The 27,340-nt window shown below is 39.2% G+C and overlaps 1 protein-coding gene across 5 annotated transcripts in view; it reads right to left on the reverse strand.

Annotated features, from left to right (window-relative positions):
• Positions 1-536: 536 nt before the first annotated feature.
• CA8 (carbonic anhydrase 8) overlaps positions 537-27,340 on the reverse strand; it is a 78,864-nt gene continuing 52,060 nt past the window's right edge. Inside the window, exons 5-9 of one of the 5 annotated variants that reach the window (XM_061599609.1) lie at positions 24,926-24,988; positions 24,589-24,637; positions 21,814-21,926; positions 9,588-9,751; positions 541-2,501 (exon numbers count right to left, since the gene is read on the reverse strand). In XM_061599609.1, the coding sequence (XP_061455593.1) occupies positions 9,617-9,751; positions 21,814-21,926; positions 24,589-24,637; positions 24,926-24,988 (360 nt within the window). In that variant the 3' untranslated portion in view covers positions 541-2,501; positions 9,588-9,616. Of the gene's footprint in view, positions 2,502-6,824; positions 6,980-7,953; positions 8,227-9,587; positions 9,752-21,813; positions 21,927-24,588; positions 24,638-24,925; positions 24,989-27,340 lie in introns of those variants that run through there. The other 4 variants (XM_061599630.1, XM_061599599.1, XM_061599620.1 and 1 more) reach the window with 4 other exon arrangements.

Below are 27,340 nucleotides of genomic sequence, written 5' to 3' on the forward strand. Positions count from 1 at the left end.
GTAAGCTATACTGGCATGTGAAATACACCCACTTTATGAAAGAAATGAAAAATAACTGTAAGGGGCCATATAAACTTGTGTTTTATTGCATTTTTATAGGTATATTAGGTATATTGAACAGAAGGTGACACAAATAGTTTGTTGTGCTAATTAGAAATTGTGTTGATTAAATATGTGTGACCTTAAAGGTAAAAATCTTATGTCAATATAAAAATGTTTTAGGAAATAGTAACATTTCCCATATTGCAAAGAATCAAATAAACATATCCACATATGCCAAGGACTGATATGGATTTTAGGACTGGATTTATATCCCTTTTTATATATTCATGTTATCATTAGCTAACAAACTATTTTTAAATAGACTATTATTCGTTCTTCATTAGTTGCTAGAAAGTAGTATTTATATTTTCTAATAGCCTTATTTTTACATTTAAAATAAAGAACAGGAAAGAGAGGAGAATGACTCATGAAAGATCATTCCAGCTCTTGAATCAATGTATCAGAAAAAGACAGAATTCTAAAGTGTTAGATTTTTCCCCCTCAGGCCACTCAGTGTGGTCCAGAAATTCACAAAGCGTTCTTATATATATATATTGACTAGAAACATCAATGACTATTTTAAAAAATGCCAAACCTGCAGAAGTTAACCTCTTTAATTCAGTTTTATTTCACAGGGATATATTGCAACATATATCATTGTTTATCCAAGTATAGGAATTGTAAATCACCATAATTCATATGGAATATAAAGAGATTCATATTTACCAGTATCACACAGGTTTTGTTATTCACTTTTCAACTCATTTTAAAGAGGATATTGGGTTCTATGTACAGTATGTTACATACCTTACAGTGAATGCAAATGGGAGGGAGAGTGGGATCGTGTCTGAATGTGCCTGCTAGTCTCTTTCCCACTCCAGTGTGCATTCAGCACATCTTATGAAAGAGTCTCTGCATTTTCAAAGTGTACATGTGTGTGCTCTTTCACATGCTGAATGTATGGGATGGCAAGATCAGTTGGTAGAATTCTGCAGCCCCTTTTATGCTCATTTGTATAACATGTGAGTGAGTAGGCTTCACGGTGTCAGAAGGATTAGTAGAAGGGTGCATACAAAGGTGCCTTTAAAAAAAGCTTTCTGAGGTTTTATGTCTCTTAGAGCAAATCCAGCTCCCTTTGCAATTTTTTTTTTGCCAGGTGTTCTGACCAGAAAAACAAATGCTAATAAAATTGTCTGCTCTGTGCCCCTTTCCCCAAATCTGTAGGGTGGCTCTTTACCCTTTAAAAAATATTCAAAGCCCTGCATGCATTTAAGCAACTAAGTATTTGTATCTTATTGAAAGGCAGAAGACAAAAGGAATCAAGTTTGAAAACACAACAGAAGTGTTCTAGAGAGGAAGGATTCAATGTGGCAGCAGCCAGTGGCCAGCCAACCAGCACTGCAAACTAACAGAACTTATGTCCCCCAAACCTAGAGTGGGTTAGCTATGTGTGGCAAAAACAAAAGAGAACAAAACCATGGTGAATGGGTAGCCAGGCCAGGGTGCAGTGACCCCTCTCTGTGTATCTGTAGACACCGTAAGTTACCTTCAGGTCTATTCTTCCAGTCTTTGGCTGTGGGCACTTTAGTCACTTCAAAAGCAATGAGAATGGTTTTTTCTAGCTGCATTTTGAAGCAACTCTGCCCTTGGTTGGACATAGCTCTCTTTCCCCCTGCTGACTTCTGACCTTTCGAGACCGCCCATAACAAAGTGTTGGGCCAATCACTGTCTCTGCCTGAGCCTACAGCATTTTCCATTGGCCACACCTGGAGGGGCAACCGGTGGATCTACCAATCAGCTGTGAAATCTGTCTGAAGCTGAATTCTTTAAAAAAAATGCATTGGACCTGATCCATCCAACTTTTAGAGTAAAAAGGGGCAGAGTTGTCTAGTGTCATATGCTCCTGTTTTCAGAAATCAGAGATGGAGACACACTGGAACCAGCACAACAGTAAGTGGGTCTCTCCCCTTTGATTGCAGAAGTGGAATAGACAAGTCACAAAGAACACAAAATCACATGTGAGAAGGATAGAATAGCTAGTTGGGTTTTTTCTTCCTATATGGGAAGAAATCCCAAGAAACACTTTCAATTCAGCTTTCTTACCATAAAATTAATATACATCATGTAATCAACCAGTTGCAAAGTGCTCTGTTCCAGATGGAATTGACAGCTTGTAGATTCTGGGTTAGACTATAAAGGACTGACCCGAGTGCTTGAAGTTACCAGCAGTAGTTGGAAAATTGTCATCTGAACTGAGCAACAGTGTAACACATACCAAGGGTCTGCAGAACTTAGAAAAGATTCACAGGTGACAGAGGTTGTTCTGATAAAGGCTAAAATTCACCTGAGTCCAGTGCAATAATGAAGGCTGTCTAAAAACAGTGTTCCAGATTGTATCCTTGCACTGAGATGTTAATGAATGGCCTCAAGGTTCACCTTCAGTCATCTCTGCTGGGGGCCTACAGGGGAACAAGCAGTAATAGATGAGTTGGTGTGTTGATTCAGAAAGTTGTTTAGAATTCCTGCTAAAAAGAACTGGCTGACAGCTCTTGGAAACAGAGTCCAGTTGCATGCCTTTCTCTTCAGAGCTGTCTCTGTGGGGTGTCCACCACACTGGTCTATATACGCAGGTTCAGGGGATACAGGATCTTCTGACTCAAGGTCACTATCAAAGGCTGGGTCATGACACTACATGCATATCTTACTCAGTTCAGTTTATCAACATTATAATCTGTTTTGCAATGCTTATTGTGGTCAGGGTTGATGGGAACTGAAGACTAACAACATCTGAAGGATACCACATTGGCTATCTTGGCTATATGGGACAAAATAATGAAAAAAACTCCACATCATTTGGATTATAAAGTCCTAAATTATGTGATTGGCACAACATTCCACTGAATACCACCTTAAGTTTTATTATTCTGGATCTAAAAGTTATGAATTATGGTCAAGGTAGCAAAATTGTTCCCAAGAATTATTTTTAGATGTTGTCAAGTGTATTGAAATAGCGTTGCCATTTCAGATCAATATGTTTTTACAGGTAACTCTTACATGCTTAACATTCAAAGTCATCTTGTCAAATAATTTCAGTGCTGCTGAAATTTGAATTACTGGCAGTAGCCTTAGGATATTATTCACTCTCAGACAAATAAAATTTACATGAATATGTCTGTGACTTCCCCCTCAAGTAATCTCTGTGCAGGAATCCAGATATATTTGAAACCTCCCATTTCAAAAATAATATAATTATATTGTGCGACTACAGAATACTATATGACGAAATTCCAGTATGGTGAAGGATATGACCACAACAGGCAAGGAAGCAGAGATGCAGCAAAGAGTGGACAGTAGTTCCTTGGGTTATGCAGTCATCTACAAAGACTTTCAGACCTGGGGTGCACATTTAACTCCAACTGATAACACAAGACCCACTGTTATGGTTTTAGTATACATATCTCTCTTTCTTCTCCACTATAATCAGAAGAAAAGTGCCTCAGTGCTTTATGCTGCATACATGCAACTAGCAGTGTAGTGGCAAATTCAGAAGTGCAAGTTCCCTCTTCATGATTGTCATGCCGCACACCCTTCTAAGATTATATAAACATCATAGTTGGAAGGGGTCTGAAAGGCCATCAACTCCAACCCCCTGCTCAATGCAGGAATCCAAATTAAAGCATACCCGACAGGTGGCTGTCCAGCTATCTCCTGAATGCCTCCAGTGTTGGAGAGCCCACCACCTCCCTAGGTAATTGGTTCCATTGTCGTATCACTCTAACAGTTAGGAAGTTTTTCCTGATGTTCAGTTGAAATCTGGCTTCCTGTAACTTGAGCCCATTATTCTTTGTCCTGCACTCTGGGACATCTATGGGATGTCTAAGATTATACAATAAAATGAACATTACTTTGCATGGAGTACTTTCTCTTAATAATGCATTGCAATGATCAGCACAGATCTCCATATGTTGCCTTTCAGCTAGATGTACAATTTTCTGTGCCCATATATGGGCATGTGGACTTTGATACTGTAAGGTAAGGAGCTTCCTTTGCTGAATCTTCCTTCATGGTTGTTATACTAAGACCCAGAGCAACTAACTGCATTTGGGCAGAGCTTACTAGTTTTAGGAGGAAACTTAAGCATGGAAATTCCTGATCCTAACTTCTGATTTTGGCTGCACCAGACACACACACAGAGGCATACTCATTTGCATTTCACCTTACCATGCATAATACATTTATATAGAACATAATTAAAAGCTGAAACCTTTCCACACACATATACACACACTGTCTCTCCCCCCCCAAATATATTTTCTTTCTCTTTCCCTCCTCTTCCTTTACAACTCCTCTAAAAATGCCTTGAGCTGGAACACAACCACACATCTTCTCCTCTCACCCCTTTTTTGCTGCTGGGTTGAGAATCCCAACAAACAAACTGGTGGCCGCACGCACACACACACACACACACACAGAGAGGGAGAGCGGAAGAGAGACCCCTTCAGCCCCAGTTCTCCTCACTCCTACTTCCTTTTCCACTTTCCCTTGCTTGCATGCTCTCTGTCCTTCCCATACATACCTTTGAGGAAAAGACATGGATAATCTAATCAAGAGGAAGGTTTTCAAATGTGTATTAAGCAACCACACACACCCTTGTGGATGGCAGGATCTTGAATCAATCTAGTGCACATGCAACCATAGGTTTTTAACAGTTGTGTGGAAGGGTGAATTTTGACAAGTGCAGCTTGCCATGCAGGGGGAAGGAAAGCTACACCTGATCAAAATCTAACTGACACCAATCTTTTTTTTTTTTATAATTTTTATTCAAATTTTTCCAAAAACAAACAAAACAAAGTCAAAAAAACATAACAATACAACAACAAAAAATGAAAATAAAATAGTTGACTTCCGATTTGTCACAGATCAGCTATAAGTATATAATATACATCAAACCTGTCCCTTAATATATACATACAGAATCCCTTTTCTCCATAGGCTGTCTTAATTAATCGTCAAATCCCAGTATCATCATTTTATTTTGATCTTTCAACAAAAAGTCCAAGAGAGGCTTCCATTCCTTAAGAAATGTATCCGTCGATTTTTCTCTAAGTAAACATGTCAATTTATCCATTTCTACTAAGTCCATTAATTTCAATAGCCATTCTTCCATTGTTGGTGTTGATTCCATTTTCCACTTTTGTGCATATAATAATCTTGCTGCCGTAATCATATATAATATTATTCTTCCATATTTCTTTTCTATTTGTTTATCCATAAAACCCAATAAAAAAAAATCTGGTTTTGACTGAATATTTATCTTTAGAATTTTTTGCATCTTCCTACCTATCTGTGCCCAAAATGATTTTGCCTTTTTACATAACCACCACATATGATAAAATGATCCTTCTTGTTGTTTACATTTCCAACAAACATTAGAAACATTACTATACATTTTTGACAACTTTTCTGGAGTCATGTACCAACGGTACATCATTTTATAAAAATTTTCTTTAAGATTATAGCATAGTGTAAATTTCAAACCTTTTTTCCACATATTTTCCCATTGATCCATTTGTATATTATAACCAAAATTTTTTGCCCACTTTACCATACACTCTTTTACTTGTTCTTCCTCCATATCCATTTTCAATAAGAGTTTATACATTTTCGCAATTATATTTTCATCATTTGTACACAGTCCTATTTCAAAATCAGATTTACTTATTTCAAACCCATACATTTTCTTGTCCATTTTATATCTTTCTAACAATTGTAAATAGGCAAACCATTGAAAACTATATCCTTCCTTTGTCAGTTGTTCTCTCTCTTTCATTGTATATTCTCCATGTACATTTTCTAATAGTTCTTGATAAGTTAACCATTTTTCTTTTCCAGCCATTTCTCTTCTATAAAATGCTTCTTGACTTGAGACACATAATGGTATTTTCAAATAGAACCTTGGTTTATATCTATTCCATATTTTCAACAGAGGACGTCTTATAAAATGATTGTTAAAGTCTACATTTACTTTTACTTTGTCATACCATAGGTATCCATGCCATCCCCACTTCAAATTATGGCCCTCCAAATCCAATAGTCTTTTATTCCTCAATAAGATCCATTCCTTTATCCAGACTAGACAGCAGGCAGCAAAATAAAGTCTCAGATTTGGTAATCCCAGTCCTCCTCTTTCTTTGGCATCTTGTAGTAATTTAAATTTGACTCTTGGTTTTTTTCCTTGCCATACAAATTTAGAGATATCTTTTTGCCATTGTTTAAAAGGTAAATCAGAGGATATTACAGGTATTGTTTGAAACAAAAACATCATTCTCGGTAATACATTCATTTTTATCACAGATATTCTACCCATTAATGACAGTTGTAGTTTATCCCATCTTAGCAAGTCTTTCTTAATCTCTGTCCATAATTTTTCATAATTATTATGAAACAACTTTGAATTTTTATTTGTCATAATGATACCTAAATATTTCAACTTTTTCTCTATTGTAAAATCTGTCTTGTCCATTAACTCTTTCTGTTCCCTTAAAGTTAAATTTTTCACCAACATCTTTGTTTTTTGATTGTTGGTCTTAAATCCTGCTAACGGTCCAAATTATTTTAATTTGTCCATCAATACATTAATTCCTTCCAAAGGATTTTCTAGTACAATTATCAAATCATCAGCAAATGCTCTCAATTTATATTCTTCTTTTTTTATCTTTAATCCCGAAATTCTTTTATCTTGCCTTATATCTCTAAGCAGCACTTCTAAGACCAGAATAAATAAAAGAGGAGATAAAGGACATCCCTGTCTTGTACCCTTTTGTATTTCACATGAATCCGTTAAATCTCCGTTAACAATTATCTGAGCCTTCTGAGATGTATAAATCGATCTAATCCATTTTATAAAATTGTCTCCAAAATCCATTTGCTCCAAAACCTGAAACATAAATTTCCAATTCAAATTATCAAATGCTTTTTCAGCATCTAAAAAAATCAAAGCTGCTTGTTTATCATTTCGTTGTTCTAAATATTCCAAGACATTCAAGACATTCCTGACGTTGTCACGTAATTGTCTTTTAGGTAAAAACCCTGATTGATCTTCCTGAATAAATTGTTGCAATATTATTTTCAATCTTTCTGCCAAGATCATTGTAAAAATTTTATAGTCATTATTCAATAGAGATATCGGTCGATAATTTTTTGTTTTAGTTAAATCTTGCTCCTCTTTAGGTATTAATGTTATATTAGCATTTTTCCAACTATCCGGTATCTTTCCCTCTTGCAGAATAAGATTCATTGTAGACTGTAAAGGTAGTAAGAGTTCTTCCTCCAAACATTTATAATACATTGCAGATAACCCATCTGGTCCCGGTGCCTTTCCTAATTTAATTTTGTTTATAGCTTCAGATATCTCTCTTAACGTAATAGGGCCATTAATAGCTTGTCTCTGAAAGTCTGTAATTTTAGGCAAATTCTGTTTAGATATATACTTTTCTATTTTTTCAGATGGAATTTCCTGACATTTGTACAATGTTGAATAATATTGATGAAAAATCTTTTTAATTTTTACATTATCTGTCAACGTCTCATCTCCTTCTTGTATCTTTAAAATGATATTTTTTTGACGTTCTTTTCTTAATTTATATGCTAACCATTTCCCAGGTTTATTTGCAAATTCAAAAGTCCTTTGTTTAGCAAAATTTAGTTTTCTTTCAATTTCTCTAACTGTCAGCATTGATACTTGCTTCTGTAACATTTTGATTTGATTTACAATAGAAACTTTAGTTGGATTCTTTTTCAATTCTTCCTCTTTTTGTTTTATTTCTTCCAAAATTAATTGCATTTTCTGTTGTTTCTTTTTTTTTAATTCAGAGTTACATTTAATAAGATATCCCCTCATAAATGCCTTACTTGTATCCCAAACGATATTTTCACTTGTTCCTTTATGTAAATTATGTTCAAAAAACTCTTTTAATTTCTTCTTACATTCTTGTACTACTTTGTCATTCTGTAATAAAGATTCATTTAGTCTCCATCTAAATCCAAGATTTTTCTTTTTTAAAGTTAATATCACAGGGTTATGATCCGAAAAAGTTTTTGGTAATATATCCATTTTAAAAGTGTCCTTCGCTAAAATTTTAGACATCCAAATCATATCAATCCTCGAGAATGTTTTGTGTCTTTCTGAAAAATAAGTAAATTCCTTTGCATTACCATTTATATATCTCCAGGTATCCACCAATTCTAAATGTTCCATCAGTTCAAAGCAAATCTTCGGTAATTTACCCTGTGTCTCTTTGATATTTTTTTCAGAAAGCCTATCAATTTTTGGTGAGATTACCCCATTCCAATCACCCATAACGCACCAATGGTCATATGAAAACTCTGACAATTTTTCCATAAGTCCTGTGTAAAACCTTGTTTTATCTTCATTGGGGGCATAGATACCCACTATCAAAATGTTTGTACCCTGTAGAGTAATTTCAACCCCCACAAATCTACCACTATCATCCAGTAATACCAATTTAGGAAGCAATTGTGGGTTAATAACTGACACCAATCTTAAAGGTGAAGAGTTCTACACATCTTTGCATTTGGTCCCCACACCCATCTTTCTCTTTTTTTTTTGGTGTGTGTGGGGCAGAGGGGGAGATTTGCTACCATCAGCACTATGTATACAAAAGAGGTTTATTCATACTGAGACAGGATCGAACTAGGTGAGATGTTGGGGACCCAAAATTAGCTTATTTCTTATTTCTTTTAAAATCAGCTGTGGATCCCCTAAACTGAATTGAGATCATGATACTGGGGGAGAGGAATCTACATCTTTCCTCACCTTTCTGTGGCACTGCGTGCTGCCAATCCAATTTAGGGGTCCCACAACTGCTTTTAAAATGAATTAAAAGAGACAGATTATCCAGTAATGGACCCACCAGATGTGAGACCCAGAGTTGCTGAAATAACAGGCTTAATGAAAGGGATCTTGCAAGATCAAGTCTCTCAACATCTGCAACCTGTGTTAATAACTGTAGTACACTAATATGTATTATTTAGACATTTATGCACCAACACTTCACATGCGCTAGTCACTGTTCTCACTGTTTTCTGGCCCATAACTGGAGCACACTGGTGTGTATCCCCTGAGAATTCTACTTGCCCCCCCCTCTTGCAGCCTTTGAGTAGGCTCTACAAACTTTCTTATTCCACCAGACATTTTATTGATCTTATTACTGATCCCTTTATATTATTTTATCTGATGCTGTTTTTAATTGCATGTTTTTATTTCATTGTTGTATTGAAGGCATATAACAACTGCTTTTAACATTTTTTCTTGTAAGCTGCCTTGTGATAGGTGGCTCTAAACACAGAAATGATAATAGATTGCTTATCAGCTTAGAAATCTGCCTATAACAAAGATTTTTACTAAAATAACATTCATTTCCATTGATTTCTCTTCCAAATGAGACTATTTTATCTATATGGAATCTATTACATCAAAATTTGCACAGAATTTCTATTTTATGCTATTCACTATTTTTACTTACATTATGATTATTTTTGCTATTTGTCTTTGCTACTGGAAGGCAGCTCTTATGACTCTGTCACTAAGTGGCTGTGTTGGTCTAAAGTTATCTCCTAGTATTCCATCGCTGCCTTCTAGGAGTTCAGCCCCTTTAACATGTGTCCTCAGTCTTCGAAACTCTTCTATCTAATAAAACAAAGACATTGTTATTTTTAACACATTAGTCAGTGTCTTATGGTAAGGAAATACTGTTGCTATTTATTTTGTCTCTGTTTAGTTAAGTTATATTTCACCATTCTACTGTTTAGGATGTGGGTGTATATAATAGGGTTGCCAGGTTCAATCCTTGAGACTGAACCTGCATCTTTAGGAGAAGAGAAAGTCAGCCAAGTGCAGGTGTTCTTGCAACCCTGTAATGGGAAAAACCACAAGGTGGAATTCTCCCTCCTCCCTGCACAACTTTTAAAGATACAAAAGACCTCTTGGAGGCTGGGCCTGGCAACCAAGAGGTCTTCTGTATCTTTAAAGGTTGTGCAGGGGGAAGGGAGGATTCCCCCATGTGGTTTTTCCCATTACAGGGTTGCAAGAACACCTGCACTTGGCTGACTTTCTCTTCTCCTAAAGATACAGGATCAGTCTCAGGGATTGAACCTGCAACCCTAGTATATAAGCCTTATAAAATCAAGAATTTTAGTACAATCCTACACATGTCTACTCAAATATAAGTCCCACAGAAAGCATGGCATCTTGTTTACAAGAAGAAGTTATTCTCTTCCTCAGTTACCTCAGAGACAGATTAGACCATAGAGGAGCATAGGAAACTGTCTAATACCAAGGTAGACCCCTAATCCATGTAGCTCTGTGGTGTAGGAAGGTAGACTGAGGAACAACTGTTAGGTCTCTGAATAATTTGAAGCAGATTGCCAAGGATTTCTAACTGCCAATTGTTTAACAAAATGAAGCTAGAGGGAGCCCCAGCTGACAAAGCGTCAAGGCGAGTTAAGCAGCAGAGCGAGTTCGGCAGCACGGCGAGGAGGCCAGGGCCCCACACTCTGCCCGTCTGTTCCCTGACCTCAACTAAACCGCAGTCTCCAACCCATTGACGTAATAAACCTTAAACAAAACTATGCAGGTAAGAAGCCAGCAGGGGTGTGGGGGCTTTCCAGTGTTTTGCACTGCCTGCAGCATGTACGACTATCTGCCTGTTGGACAGAAGTCGTGGGTGTGCTCTCGGTGCAATGAGCTCCTGGCTCTCCAGGAACGACTTCATTTCCTTGAGGCCAAGGTGGCGGACCTGGAAAAGCTGAGAGAGGCAGAGAGGTGTGTGGAGGAGGCCTTCAGGGACGTTATAGCTGTGTCCCACTCCAACGATGATAGCTCTCCTGCTATCATGGAGAACGATGGTCTCGGGGAAGGAGAGCATCCAGCTGAGGAAGAGGGAAATGATCCCTTAGAAGGGACCCATTCCTTGGGGGATGAGCAGCTATCCTCTCGTGCCGAGGATATATCTCCAGGGGGTGGAGGGATCCTTGTAGTGGGTGATTCAATCATTAGGAACATAGACAGTGGGGTGTGTGATGGGCGTGTAGACCGCAAGGTGTTTTGCCTGCCTGGTGCGAAGGTTGCGGATATCGCCCGTCGTTTAGATAGTTTGGTAGACAGTGCTGGGAAGGAGTCAGTGGTCATGGTGCACGTTGGCACCAACGACATGGGGAAATGCAGCCGTGAGGTCCTGGAAGCAAAATTTAGGTTGCTAGGTAGGATGCTGAAAGCCAGGACCTCCAAGGTGGCTTTCTCTGAAATGCTACCGGTTCCACACGCAGGACCAGCTAGACAGGACCAGCTTCGCAGTCTCAATGCGTGGATGAGATGATGGTGTCGGGTGGAAGGGTTCGGATTTGTTAGGCACTGGGGAACATTTTGGGACAAGCCGGGCCTGTACAAAAGGGACGGGCTCCACTTGAACCAGAATGGAACCAGACTGCTGGCACTTAAAATTAAAAAGGTAGCAGAGCAGCTTTTAAACTAACTGAGGGGGGAAACCTGACAGGAGCTGAGAAAGGTCCGGTTCGGAATAAACCTCCCCCCTGGGATAAAAACCAAAGAAATGATGAAATTTTAAAAGGGGTAGGCCTAGAAGTAGGCATTGTGAGAGCAGGGGCACAGGATATAAATTCAGAAGAGCAAAATTACCACAGGCCTAACCACAAGTGCCAAAGACACTTGAAGAGAGACACTGCTTACAAGTGCCTGTACGCTAATGCTAGGAGCCTCCGAACCAAGAAGGGAGAACTGGAGTGCTTGGTCTTAGAGAAGAGCATTGATATAGTGAGCATAACCGAGACCTGGTGGAATGGAGAAAACCAGTGGGATACGGTTATCCCTGGATATAAACTATATCGGAAGGACAGGGAAGGACGTATTGGTGGCGGAGTCGCTCTATACGTGAAAGAAGGCATTGAATCCAGCAAGCTCGAAACCCCAAAAGAGGCAGACTCCTCCACAGAATCGTTGTGGGTGGTGATACCGTGCCCCAGGAGGGACTTAATACTGGGAACGATCTATCGTCCCCCTGATCAAAATGCTCAGGGAGACCTTGAGATGAGATATGAAATTGAGGAAGCATCCAAACTAGGAAATGTGGTAGTAATGGGTGACTTCAACTACCCGGACATAGACTGGCTGCATATGTGTTCCAGTCATGACAAAGAAGCAAAGTTTCTAGATATTCTAAATGACTATTCCCTAGATCAGTTGGTCATGGAACCGACCAGAGGGACGGCAACCCTGGACTTAATCCTCAGTGGGGACCGGGACCTGGTGCGAGATGTAAGTGTTGTTGAACCGATTGGGAGCAGTGACCACAGTGCTATTAAATTAAACATACATGTAACTGGCCAATTGCCAAGAAAATCCAACACGGTCACATTTGACTTCAAAAGAGGAAACTTCACAAAAATGAGGGGATTGGTAAAAAGAAAGCTGAAAAACAAAGTCCAGAGGGTCACATCACTCGAAAATGCTTGGAAGTTGTTTAAAAACACTCTATTAGAAGCTCAACTGGAGTGCATACCGCAGATCAGAAAAGGTACCTCCAGGGCCAAGAAGATGCCAGCATGGTTAACGAGCAAAGTCAAGGAAGCTCTTAGAGGCAAAAAGTCTTCCTTCAGAAAATGGAAGTCTTGTCCGAATGAAGAAAATAAAAAAGAACACAAACTCTGGCAAAAGAAATGCAAGAAGACAATAAGGGATGCTAAAAAAGAATTTGAGGAGCACATTGCTAAGAACATAAAAACCAACAACAAAAAATTCTATAAATACATTCAAAGCAGGAGACCATCTAGGGAGACAATTGGACCCTTGGATGATACGGGAGTCAAAGGTGTACTAAAGAACGATAAGGAGATTGCAGAGAAGCTAAATGAATTCTTTGCATCTGTCTTCACAGTGGAAGATATAGGGCAGATCCCTGAACCTGAACTAACATTTGCAGGAAGGGATTCTGAGGAACTAAGACAAATAGTGGTAACGAGAGAGGAAGTTCTAAGCTTAATGGACAATATAAAAACTGACAAATCACCGGGCCCAGATGGCATCCACCCGAGAGTTCTCAAAGAACTCAAAGGTGAAATTGCTGATCTGCTAACTAAAATATGTAACTTGTCCCTCGGGTCCTCCTCCGTGCCTGAGGACTGGAAAGTGGCAAATGTAACGCCAATCTTCAAAAAGGGATCCAGAGGGGATCCCGGAAATTACAGGCCAGTTAGCTTAACTTCTGTCCCTGGAAAACTGGTAGAAAGTATGATTAAAGCTAGATTAACTAAGCACATAGAAGAACAAGCCTTGCTGAAGCAGAGCCAGCATGGCTTCTGCAAGGGAAAGTCCTGTCTCAGTAACCTATTAGAATTCTTTGAGAGTGTCAACAAGCATATAGATAGAGGTGATCCAGTGGACATAGTGTACTTAGACTTTCAAAAAGCGTTTGACAAGGTACCTCACCAAAGGCTTCTGAGGAAGCTTAGCAGTCATGGAATAAGAGGAGAGGTCCTCTTGTGGATAAGGAATTGGTTAAGAAGCAGAAAGCAGAGAGTAGGAATAAACGGACAGTTCTCCCAATGGAGGGCTGTAGAAAGTGGAGTCCCTCAAGGATCGGTATTGGGACCTGTACTTTTCGACTTGTTCATTAATGACCTAGAATTAGGAGTGAGCAGTGAGGTGGCCAAGTTTGCTGACGACACTAAATTGTTCAGGGTTGTTAAAACAAAAAGGGATTGCGAAGAGCTCCAAAAAGACCTCTCCAAACTGAGTGAATGGGCGGGAAAATGGCAAATGCAATTCAATATAAACAAGTGTAAAATGATGCATATTGGAGCAAAAAATCTTAATTTCACATATACGCTCATGGGGTCTGAACTGGCGGTGACCGACCAGGAGAGAGACCTCGGGGTTGTAGTGGACAGCACGATGAAAATGTCAACCCAGTGTGCGGCAGCTGTGAAAAAGGCAAATTCCATGCTAGCAATAATTAGGAAAGGTATTGAAAATAAAACAGCCGATATCATAATGCCGTTGTATAAATCTATGGTGCGGCCGCATTTGGAATACTGTGTACAGTTCTGGTCGCCTCATCTCAAAAAGGATATTATAGAGTTGGAAAAGGTTCAGAAGAGGGCAACCAGAATGATCAAGGGGATGGAGCGACTCCCTTACGAGGAAAGGTTGCAGCATTTGGGGCATTTTAGTTTAGAGAGAAGGCGGGTCAGAGGAGACATGATAGAAGTGTATAAAATTATGCATGGCATTGAGAAAGTGGATAGAGAAAAGTTCTTCTCCCTCTCTCATAGTACTAGAACTCGTGGACGTTCAAAGAAGCTGAATGTTGGAAGATTCAGGACAGACAAAAGGAAGTACTTCTTTACTCAGCGCATAGTTAAACTATGGAATTTGCTCCCACAAGATGCAGTAATGGCCACCAGCTTGGATGGCTTTAAAAGAAGATTAGACAAATTCATGGAGGACAGGGCTATCAATGGCTACTAGCCATGATGGCTGTGCTCTGCCACCCTAGTCAGAGGCAGCATGCTTCTGAAAACCATTTGCCGGAAGCCTCAGGAGGGGAGAGTGTTCTTGCACTCGGGTCCTGCTTGCGGGCTTCCCCCAGGCACCTGGTTGGCCGCTGTGAGAACAGGATGCTGGACTAGATGGGCCACTGGCCTGATCCAGCAGGCTCTTCTTATGTTCTTATGTTCTTAATCCCCCTCCCTCCATCTATATATATCACTAAAATGAATAAAGTTTGAAAGGTGAACAAAGAGTGAGTTTTTCTATGAAAGGACTGTGAGATCAGTTTAGTCCTGGTACTCAAAACAAATTTCTGGTCAAGAATTAATTCTGAGTGTGTCATGTATGTTGCACCAGGGTCTGTTGGCTGATCTCACGGTTCTATTAAAAAACAAAGTAGATTCTGCAAGCCTGAAATTTGCTCTCCCCCATTTTGACAGGGCTTTCTCCACAGTGACACACCTTGTTTGTGGAACTTCCTCCAAGGTGAGAAATACTTGGCCCCCCATGCAGATTGCTTTTAGATACAAATGAACAACATATCTGTTTCCCTGGGCCTTTGAGACATTAATGTCAACTGGAATTTCAGCTGTTGGGATTGTTTTTAGTATATAAATATTTTCTGTTTTAGCAATATAGTAAGATATTTTTCATTACTGTATGGATTGTTTTTATGATGTTCACCACCTTGGGATGGTGGGTGGTCTAGAAATAAAATAATCATCATCATCATTTTCCACTGACTGGCAGCAGTTCTCCAAAGTTTTAGATGGCAGCCTTTTCAAGCCCTGCCTAGAAATACCAGAGATCAAACCTGGGACCTTCTATATAGCCCTTCCTCCAGCTTCTTCCCTGCTCCCCCATCCCACAAGCTGCCACTACAGAATTAACCATTTTCTTTGGGATCCATACAACAGCTGAGATGTTTAAAAATAAGGTATATATAAATTTCCATGAGGTGCATCATGCATTCCATTCCAGGCATTTTCACAGTCACATACTTTAAAAAAAAAAAGTGTTCTTACCCTTACATGACCACAAATATTATTCCACATAGAAAAGACTGCTATGTTTTAAGGAGATGGATAGGAGCCTCCTTTACATGCAAATCCATGTATAATCAGATTCAATTTAAGATTTTTCTTCAGATTGGTGCATTACAAGGACAAGGACATTTCAGAAGATAAACTATCATTGTGGTTGCCACCTACTTCCGAAAAATCAAAACCGACTTCCTTAAGCATCTTTGCTTATTTGATCTTAGCTTCTGTTGCTAAGATTTTTGTTTCTCAGGGTAGTGCTTTTGAAATCCATATTGTTTCTTTTCAGCTTTGAACGGCAGGATGGAGCAGCTTGCATTGAAAGGATGAAAGAAAGGAAGATGTGGAAGGTTCTTGGAAGGTATTTAAAAGGAAAACTTCAGATTGTGAAGATGTTCATTGATTTTTATTTCTATTTAAATTGATTAAAAAAGAAGCTATAAGTATTTTACAGAAGAACTGTTAGATAAAAGCTTGAATATCTTACAGAAAGGTGACACCCTTCAAAGAAGACCTGAACTGAAACTTCACTAAGATAGCTTGATGTCATTGCAGTTTAGAAAAAAAGTGATTTCTTCAACACGCTTAAAATTTTTCAGTCTTTGGAGTCTTAGAGAGATAAAGCAAACAGAAATGAGATTAGAGAAATGGTTCCCTCATAGGTCCAGTATTTCATATTAGAACTGGGAGACCTTCAAATAAATACATACTGAATAGATTGTCTCACAATTTTAACAAAAAAAATTAAATGATGTTTTTGACTAGGAGAAGACTTCATATCATTTAATGGGAAGCACTTTCAGTCCTTTCTCCTGTAAATTTTGGTAGGACAAGTGACTGCCAGAAACAGCCATAATAGCCTAAGTTGACTAATGACTATTTAGGAGAAATAGTCCTACTGCAGGTCTCCTTTCTAGGTAATCTGTAGATGAAAATAAATGTTCAGAGCAATCTTAACCACCAATCCATGTTCCTGGCAGAGGTGAGGATTCAGAAGAGGTGTTCCTCTACTGTGCTATGCTGGGGAAGGGACTAAACTATCACAGGGGCCTCCACTGCATCCACCAAACATGCAGCAGATTGCATGCTACTGTTTAGAACAGCTGGTGCAGGGCCCCAAGATGTGGCAGGGTGGAGCAAGCCCAGTGATGGACCAGCCCAGTTCCTGGTGAGCAGCCCAATCTGTGTTGCTCTAGGTTGTAGCTGGCCCAGAAAAATAGGTACAAAAATTACTCCCTCACCTTCTACCATGGCCAGCAAAAACTAGCAGGGACATGGATTTGACAGGGAATCTGCCTTTCTGTACACACACACACACGCACGCACACACGTGCCCAGGTCCCATAATACATAAAGGTATGATGCATACGTCAAATGTTGTTGTTGATGATGATGATGATGCAGTCTTCACTGTTCAGCACACTAAGTCTTAGTAGCCCTATTCATGCATTCAGTATCCATTGGAACTGAACATGTGAAGGGGCTCTCAATAATGTATCAGCTGGCCCTGCCCTGCAGATACCAATATGGGCATCATGGACAAGCAGCATCAGTCTGAAGGGTCCCTGTGTGTATACAGGAAAACAACACTCTTCCAGCTGATGCCGCTCACTCATTGTCCAGGGCTGTGCCTGTCAAATTATACATTCCACCATGTTAAATTGAAAATACCTCCATAAAATACCTTCGCATAAGCTCATTTCAAAACAAACTCTTACAAAACTTAAAGTCCAAAACTCAGAAATGCTTGCTTAACAACTCTCAAGTTTTCATGGTGCTACACAAAACACTCAGAGACAGTTCAAAGTCTCAAATAAATGGGGGAAATCCAGACCCCTGTTGGACATTTTTCTGTCATTATTTGTCAAAATTAATTAAAAATCAGCCATGTTCACAGCATACTTGTAATCTTATTCCTGACCTTGCCCCATACTCTGACCTTAATCTTCTGCAGTTTAATTTTTTTTATAAAGTGCATGGCTGATTAATTTAAGAAAATTAACATTGGAAACTATGATAGTACAAGGATGCTGAGGAAGAACCAGCTGTCAGTGTTCTAAAAGCCAGACTCACAGCTGTTTGGCTTGGCTAATCGGGGCTACACCCATGCCAGACATTTATTCCACTTTAAACAGTCATGGCCTCCCCCAAAGAATCCTGGAAAGTGCAGTTTGTGAAGGGCAGTGAGAGTTGTTAGGAGACTCCTATTCCCCTGACATACCTCCAGTGGCCAGAGTGGTTGAAGAGTCAGCCCCTCTTCCCACAGAATTTTGGAAATTGGAGCTCTGTGAGTGGAATAAGGGAACTATCTTTGGGGGAAGCCATAACTCTTTAAAGTGGAATAAATGGCTGGTGTGGATGTGGCCCAGGACAGTTTTGGTTTAAATTTGGGTGGGAGACTATACGTGTCTGCTATTAAGGTATTGGACTATGACCTGGGAGATCAGGGTTCGAATCCCCACATAGCCATGAAGCTCACTGGGTGACTTTGGGCCAGTCACTGCCTCTCAGCCTCATGAAAACCCTATTCATAGGGTCGCCATAAGTCGGAATCAACTTGAAGGCAGTACATTTACATTGTTATAGAATAAAAAGGTGGGAGAAACCCTGAAAAACAATGATACTGTTCACAATGTTTTCCTTTCCGTCTGTCCAGTGCCCGCCCATCAAATGTCCTTCCCTTCCTCCCCTCCCCCTCTCTCTTCCACCTCCCGCCCCTGTGGTCAGTTTCACCTATCCTAAGCATGATTGCAGGGGAATTAATCCCACTGAACTCAATAAGTATGCAAATGATCAATCCATTCTCAGCAAACTTGCACAGGATCCCATTTCTTACCTCCTGGATTAAAAAGCAGAGAAATTAACTAATAGGCAAAAAAAATCCTTGCAATTTAAGAATGTACCTATAGCCAACAGATATTTCTATCAAACTTTAAAAAGCAGGGAAATTGGTCTGCTATAGTGAATGCACCAGGGGAGCAGGAGTCCTGACCTCCTCTCTGAGATATTGTACTGCCCTACAAATTGGTCAAAATGCAAACACAATTTGGGATGGTCTTTCACAGTCCAATCCACTTTCTGTGTAGCTTGGAAGAATTTGGTAACATGTGCCTCTCAGCATATGGTGAGTGGTGGCAACACCTGCCATCTCCAAAGATGGAGAATTACATTTTTGTATGTTTCTTGGTGTTCTTCTCATTTTGCTGTGTTGCTACTGTTTCTACACAGAATCTAACCTAGAAAATTATATTTCCCTCATTATTCATCCTAGAAATCTGTGTCAAATTTATTTTTGTTAATTTCAAAACCTTTTTATTGGTAAATGTCATATGATGGTGAAGACAGCCTTTTGTGTTTCAAACTGGAGGCTATGTTCTATTTCTATTTGGGGTGCATTAACAGTTGAATCTGAAACTGCAGTGTGATGTAAAATCAGACTGATTACAATATGTTGCTACCTCAGCAATGATTCTAGCTGTTAGAAAAAAGAGGATGCATGTTTTCAGCCTGCTATGTTTAAACCACTTCATTTAAGGCAAGGTGTGCACGGTCAATTAAAAACATAGAGCACACCTAGAAGTTTGCTAGAATATATTTCACCTCCCACTGTTTTATCTTGTGAGAACTATGACATTCCTCATGTACACTGGAAACTATTGTGCAGAATAGTCAGTGCCGTTAATCCACAATCGTTTTTGGAATTTTTTAGTGTAAATTATGCAAAGTGTTGCTGTACTTCACATATTCATAGAAATAGAAGCATAAGAAAATAATTTACCATAGGAAACTTCACTAAAATTGCAAACATATTTAAAGTGAATGTCTGAAGTACATCAACTATATTAATATTGTTGCTTCCTCCCTGCTAAAACAAGATCAGCACAGCACATGTTTTACTTTTGTTATTTGGGCTGATTGCAGATGTTGGCACCATTCAACATATGCTCAGAGGCACATGTTATCAAATTCTTCCAAGCTACACAGGAAGTAGCTTGGACTGTGTCTGCATTTTGACAAATTTGTAGGGCAGTACAATATCTCATTTTGACAAAAATTTGTCAACAAATATGGAAAACTAAACAATGCCCCACAGACTGGAACCGTTCCATATACATCCCAATTCCAAAGAAAGGGGATCCCAGGGAACGCAGTAATTACTGAACTATTGCCTTAATATCCCATGCAAGTAAAGTAATGCTCAAGATTCTACCACAAAGGCTCTTACCATATATGGAGCGAGAAATGCCAGACATCCAAGCTGAATTTAGAAAGGGAAGAGGCTCCAGAGATCATATTGCAAACATACATTGGATAGTGGAATGGAGCAAGGAATTTCAGAAGAAAATCACCCTGTGCTTTATAGATTACAGCAAAACCTTTGATTGTGTATATCATGAAAAACTATGGAATGCCTTAAAAGAAATGGGGGTGCCACAGCATCTGATTGTTCTGATGCGCAACCTATACTCTGGACAAGAGGACAGAATATGGAGAAACTAATTGGTTCCCAGCCGGAAAGGGTGTAAGACAGGGGTGCATTTTTCACCCTATTTGTTTAATCTATATGCAAAACATATCATACGGAAAGCGGGATTAGACCAAGATGAAGGTGTGAAAATTGGAGGGAGAAATATCAATAATTTAAGGTATGCAGACAATACCATACTACTAGCAGAAACCAGTAATGATTTGAAACGAATGCTGATAAAAGTTATAGAGGAAAGCACAAAAGCAGGACTACAGCTGAACGTCAAGAGGACTAAAGTAATGACAACAGAAGACTAACTTTAAAGTTGACAAGGACATTGAACTTGTCAGGGATTATGAATTCCTTGGCACAGTCATTAACCAAAATTGAGATAATAGTCAAGAAATCAGAAAAAGTCTAGGACTGGGGAGGGCAGCTATGAGAGAACTAGAAAAGGTCCTCAGATGCAAAGATGTACCATTGAACACTAAAGTCAAGATCATTCAGACCATGGTATTCCTGATCTCTATGTATGGATGTGAAAGTTGGACAGTGAAAAAAGCAGATAAGAGAAAAATCAACTCATTTGAAAATCAACTCATTTGAAATGTGGTGTTGGAGGAGAGCTTTGCACATGCCATGAACTGCAAAAAAGACAAATAACTGGGTGTTACAACAAATTAAACCAGAACTACCATTAGAAGCTAAAATGATGAAACTGAGGTTATCATACTTTGGACACATAATGAGAACTCATGATTCACTAGAAAAGACAATAATGGTGGGAAAAACAGAAGGAAGTAGAAAAAGAGGAAGGCCAAACAAGAGATGGATTGATTCCATAAAGGAAGTCACAGACCTGAACTTACAAGATCTGAACAGGGTGGTTCATGACAGATACTATTGGAGGTCTCTGATTGATAGGGTCACCATAAGTCATAATCGACTTGAAGGCACATAACAACAACAAACAGTATCTCAGAGAGGAGGTCGGGTCTCCTGCTTTCCTGGTGCACTCACTATTGCTGCCCACTTTCTCTGCTTTTTAGAGTTTGATGGAAATATCTGTTGGCTATTGCTATGTTTTTAAACAGCAAAGGTTTTTTTGCCTATTAGTTAATTTCTCTGCTTTTTAATCCGGGAGGTAAGAAATGAGATCCTGTGCAAGTTTGCATGCTTATTGAGTTCTTAAGCTGCAAGGGTGTTTTTGTTTTTTTTGCCTATTAGTGAATATGTCTGTGTCTAAGGGGCAGAACTATTAGGTGGACATTCAGTGCTCACAGGTATGACATGCATGAATAAGGTTATTGTGTGCCTCTGTTCAAACTACATCTAGCAGTAATTAATTAAAGGCAAATGATGACAAGGGATGAAAATTCTTTTTTGTTCAGTGTGGGGTTTTTGTGTGTCTTTTTTCCCTTTAAATAAGTTTATATATATATATATATATATAGTGCATGAGATAAAAGGTAACAACAGAGAGGTCCCCCCCCCACATTTCTGACCTGTCTATTGCTTTCAGTGACACAAAAGATTTAACCTTTATTTTAAAAGCCATGTACCGACTGATCTAATGAGATCTTTGAGATGAAGCAGGTATGGTGCTCTGCGATATATTTGCACGCCATAACCTTTAGCTGAGAATTACATTCTAAGGTCTTTACAAGCACAACCATTACCTGAAGTTGGGATACAGTTAAAGGATATCTAAATAAGATCCATGTAACACCTTCGCTGCAGGGTGGAACTGTGAGGGAGCCTTCGTACACCCAATAATCTCGTAACAGGGGATCTGAAATTAAATTGTGTTCAAAACAGTAATTAAGGCATCTTTAGTTATGCTCCACCTTTGTTTTTAAAATTAAGGGCATGAGCCTGGCTTTAGTCTAGAGCTTTGCCACGTACAGCCTGCAGAGAACATCCCTTGCTGGAGACATTGCAGCCTTTGCTGGAGGTACTTTATTGCCAAATTTACATCCCAACTTGGAGAGGTTGAATAGATTGGTTCATTGGGTATCAGACTGCAGCAAACAGCATGTGAATGCTCTTTCTAGGAAGGATCTAATAATGGCTGCAATGCCCTCTGGCATGGGATACCCTCCCCCAGACACAGGCTACCAGCACTGGCTTTTACCAGCATGCCCCTTCGCAGTCTATGCATCTCTCTGTGCAATCCCATAGCAAGGGTTTCCCTAAGGAAAACCCAGTTTCCCCAAATCCAGGCAGTTTACGCATGACAAATATGAGGGCTAGTTTGTGCTTCTCCCTTGCTGGTAACACTGCAAGCTGCATTCCACAGCCATATAACAACCTTCTGTGCCTTAGGAAATGTGCCTAAAAAGGCCATGTGCAGGAAAAGTGGGGATGCATCTGCAGGCTGCTCTTGGGGTCTGGATACAGGCACTGGCAGCACTGTGCACTTGATCTCTATGGTCTTTCATGAATGCATGGCTTTCATACCCAACTCTCTGTGTCTTGTGACTTAGGTCTCAGTCCTGACACATTCAACTTAATTCTAAGCATTTTTACTCAGAACCATGTCCTACAATTCTTACTTCCTAAAGCGGCAGTCTTATACCACTTATCTGGGCTTAACACAGAACTTTTTGGAACTTACTTCTGAGTAGACATGTATTCGATTGCACTGTAAGTGTGAGAATTGCAGCCTTTAACATGCTTGGAAAGCCTCACTCTTTTGACAGAATTGAATCATGTGACAAGGTCTGAGCTGATCAAGATCATGTTACTACTAGGCAAGTCAGAACATGGAATTTAGATTCTAGGATGTATCAAGGGTGATTCCAAGTGAGGGTTTGAAAATGCAAACTAGTCATTCAGAGGTTGTAAGCAGGTTGTTGGCAACAGCAGTTTTTTTAAAAAAAATCAGATTAAATTACATCCAGACTAAATGGGAAAGATATGGGCTGGCAGTTTGATGCTGACAGCACTGTTGGGATACTGCGAAAAACTTGAATGCATGAGCAGTACTGATCTCACAGTAAACACTCCTCTGGAAGCACTCCAAATTTATTAGCACTTGGTTAATATCTAGTCATGTACAGGAGTCTGCTTACCCTGGGCATAACCTACCAGGAAATATTTCATGCATCTCCCATTTATATGAATGGGAGTCACCATGCAGTCAAACATGAATAATTTCCAGTGTCTGGAGCAGGGGTGGTTCACCTGTCACCCTCCAGATGTTGCCAACCTACAGTTCCCATCATCCTTTGCCATGGACCATGCTCACAGGGGCTGATGGGAGTTGTAGTTCAGCCACATCTGGAGGGCCTCATAGGAAACATCCAACTAAGTAATTCTATTAGCACAAGGGTTTCTATTTTTACAATGGAATTTCCCACCTCTCTCTCCTCTATCAGACTCCCCAGAACATATGTAGGGGGTGCACAGGGGGCATGAGGGTAGAAGAAATGGAGAGGCTGTTTTTTGCAGCCAGAAGTCCTTGGTCTAATGCAGCCTTTCCCAACCAGTGTGCCTCCAGATGTTGTTGGACCACAACTCCCATCAGCCTCAGCCAGCATTGCCAATGGCTGAGGCTGATGGGAGTTGTGGTCCAACAACATTTGGAGGCACACCAGTTGGGAAAGGCTGGTCTAATGGAACTATTTTGTTGGATACCACTCAGTGCTTTATTTACTGGTAGATGGGAAAGTTTGTGCCATATCATCCATGCCACAAGTAACCTAAATACATTTATATTTATACATTTATATTACATTTATAAATACAAATATACTTATTGTAAGTTGATTGGAGACCTTTGGGTAACAAATGACTAAAAAATATAATAAAGAAATAATATATTCTAAAGGGATGAAGTTATTGCAACTTTTTGCCCTGACTTTGGATATGCTTCCTCTTTGATTCAGACAGTTATATATATGTCTGCTATAGATGTACATGCAGTGCACCTATCCCTTTCCAATCACTGGGAAACTTTGGGTAAGACAACCTTAGATGTACATCTGTGACATGGGAAGAAAAGAAACTTGCTTCCTAAGCTAAATAAACAAGATAAACATTCTAAAATTCTCTATACTGTATAAATACTATATAAATGATCTGCACCATGCTATAATTGCCGGGGGATATGCCAGCTGCCCGAATTCTGTCTGAATTTGACGCAATGCAGAGAAAGCTATTTTGAGAAGTGTGACTCATCACTGAGGAATAAAAATATTACCTGGTGGGTTCTCAATATGTAATGTGCAGGCAGGCAGATACCATTCATCATCACTGCCACTTAAATGGGACACATCATGTTCAGAGAACTATCTTTGCTGTTCAGTTAAAACTGTTGTTCAGGGTGAAAGGCTGCCAGAAGGTTTATAGAGTAGCAGAAGGTACATGCAGAGTTTAAGACTACAATAAAAGTTAACTGTATGATATACATTTTTCAGTAATGTGTTTGTGGCACAGAAACAAACACTTACCTGGTAATAATGTGTTGGGGTTAAAACACGGTATTGTCTTGGACTTTCCCTGAAAATTTAACAGAAATCAGTTTTGTCATTAGTTCTTAAGAGGGATTTTTTTAAAAAAAATGAATATCAAGTAAAAACAATTCAGTATTATAAGATAAATCATTTTCTAAGCTCTATATTCCCTCCCCCAAGTTTAAGATTTCTACTTTTGCAAAATGATGCAACCTGTGTTGGATACAGCCAGGGCAATAAATCAGATAAGTTAAATATAACATGCAGGTATCATACCTACTTAGTCTATTTCAAAACTTTTGTAGAAAGCAGAATTAACAATGCAATGCTTTACCTTATATTGAATGTCTTGCAGAATTTCAGTAACAGCCTTTAGGCCTGAATGTTCCTTTCCTATCTGAAATATAATGCACAATAAATAAAGACTGACATACAATATTCCCTCCTCTGAAGTTTGTGTATCATCAAAGTCATCAACAATTGAAGCTGGTTCTGTGCTGATTTGTACAAGATTAGGTGACCTTTTGCATGAAGTTCAAGCAATGATGCATATCAAAGCAATTGGCAGAAAGGTAACGAGACTAGATAAGATTAAAACAGAGAAAAACAGAGTACCAAGGAATCAAACCTCAGAATAAGCCCTTGCCTCTTTTTGCCAATTGTTTTAGTAATTACTGTATGTCATGTCATAATCAGGCATCACTGTGTGATACAAGGTTATAGCTTGCTCACCTCTGAAAAGTACACAGAAAATGGCTTTTTTAGTTTAGATCTTTAGCTCGTCTTGTTCTGATGAGCTCTGGCTCTGCACACTACAAACAGGTTGAAAGTAGGGAGGATGAGAAATTTGTTTTGGTTGACATTAAAGCCAAATTTATTAAATTTGCACTGTCTGAAACAATATGAGAATCAAAACATGGCCATCCTTCAAAATTTGCACTTATCCAAATGTTGCAATGCAGTTCTCCAACCAACCAATGTTTACAAAAATAAATACATTAAGGGGAAATGTGCATCAAGATGAATATTAATGAGAATAGCATGCAAAATTGCATTATAGGAGAAATAGTTGGTAAAAATGTGTACATTAGTCAAAACTGCATGCAAAAATGTGTTTAATAGGAGAAATTCACACTGCAATGCTGAAAAATGTTCATGAGGATTTTTTTTTAAAAAAATAGATAAATCCCAAATTGTTACAGAACTGAATTTAAAATTGGAAAAATGAGAAATGGAGAGAACCAAAAATGATAGATGTTTCCAGCCCTAGTTGAGAGTATTTTTTCCCCATGACATTTATATCCTCCTCTTCCACCAGGCAATTCAAGGTGGCATATATGTTTTCCCGTCTTATCCTCACAACCACCTTAGGCATGTTGCGATAAAAGAAAAGTGACTAGCCCACGGTTACCTAATGAGCATCATTGCTGAGTGTTTATTTGAACCCCAGTCTAAATCTGACATGATCCACTATACAACACAGGACATAAAGTGAGTGCACGTCAGCTAGCTAGAGGCCATATGCCATGCACCATGAGGATGGTGTGCAGGCCAACACCATGCCCCTAATTCAAGTCTTCAAGAGCTAGCAGTACATACAAAAAGCTGCTTTATTCTAGCTGATGAAGTCAGCATGATTTTATTAAAATCTGCTGTATGCTACATGTATGGAGAAGATCATGAAACCAGGCCTTCAATCACCCCAGTCCTTTGATTCTTTGTAGTTGTGGGAGATCCTGTGTACATATGATGTATCCCTACTCATGATGAAAAAAGGATGCATTCACATAGATACCCTCTCTAGTGAAGTGAATGGAGAGACTTCCCTCTCAACACTGCATAGTACATGGGGCTTTTGTCAAGCCAAGATAAGATTTCTATTACTTTAGAGATATTTGTTCCAAATGCAAAATACAAAGCAACATTTTCAGAAGCATTTTAAAAGTATTAAAACACTCAGCTCAACGCAGCAAGAGAGATCCCTACAGTTAAGCAACTTTATACATGCATTGCCAGCGCAGATGTACATCTGTTCAGCTTAGCCTCAATTATGTTTTATTTGCTTTAAGCCATAGGCCATAACAATAACAATGTCAGACCAAAGTAACCACTTAAATAATAAATAAATCTCAGCAATCATCAAACAGAAGCAGGAACAGCAACTTTAAAATGTACACAGTAATTCACCCCGGAAAATATTTTTTTAGAGCTTGCACCTTGATTACAATTGATTATATGAAAATTGTAATAGAGCCGTCCAGCACTTCTCCTTTTTGTGGGGGGGATAAGATGCCAATACTCATAGCTTAATCAAGCACCATGGGTGCCAGCATGTAATAGTTGCCATGGGCAGCTAAAAAAGGGTAATGGTACTCTGTACCGGTGAGTACCATTGCAAAAAAAGCACTGGATCTGTCATTATTTTGCTGCTGCCAAGGCAAGAGTAGCCACAGTTCAAGGAAAGTCTTTGTTTTTATTGGCCAGAAGGAATTCTAATTTGTGCAGCATTGACCAATATTTCAAGTGCTTGACAAGAAAGCTATTGCTTCAATGTTTCAAAGGAACATCAGAAGCTGGCTTATACTGAGTCAGTCCATTGGTCCATCTAGCTCATGACTATCTACACTGACTGGCAGTGGCTCTGTAGGGTTTCAGACAGGGGTCTCTCCCAACCCTAACCGGAGATGTCAGGGGTTGAACATGGGACCTTCAGCATGCAAAGCCGATGTTCTGCCACTGAGGTCCCCTT

Source organism: Rhineura floridana, chromosome 1, assembly GCF_030035675.1.
Source record: "Rhineura floridana isolate rRhiFlo1 chromosome 1, rRhiFlo1.hap2, whole genome shotgun sequence".
Classification (NCBI taxonomy): Eukaryota; Metazoa; Chordata; class Lepidosauria; order Squamata; family Rhineuridae; genus Rhineura; species Rhineura floridana.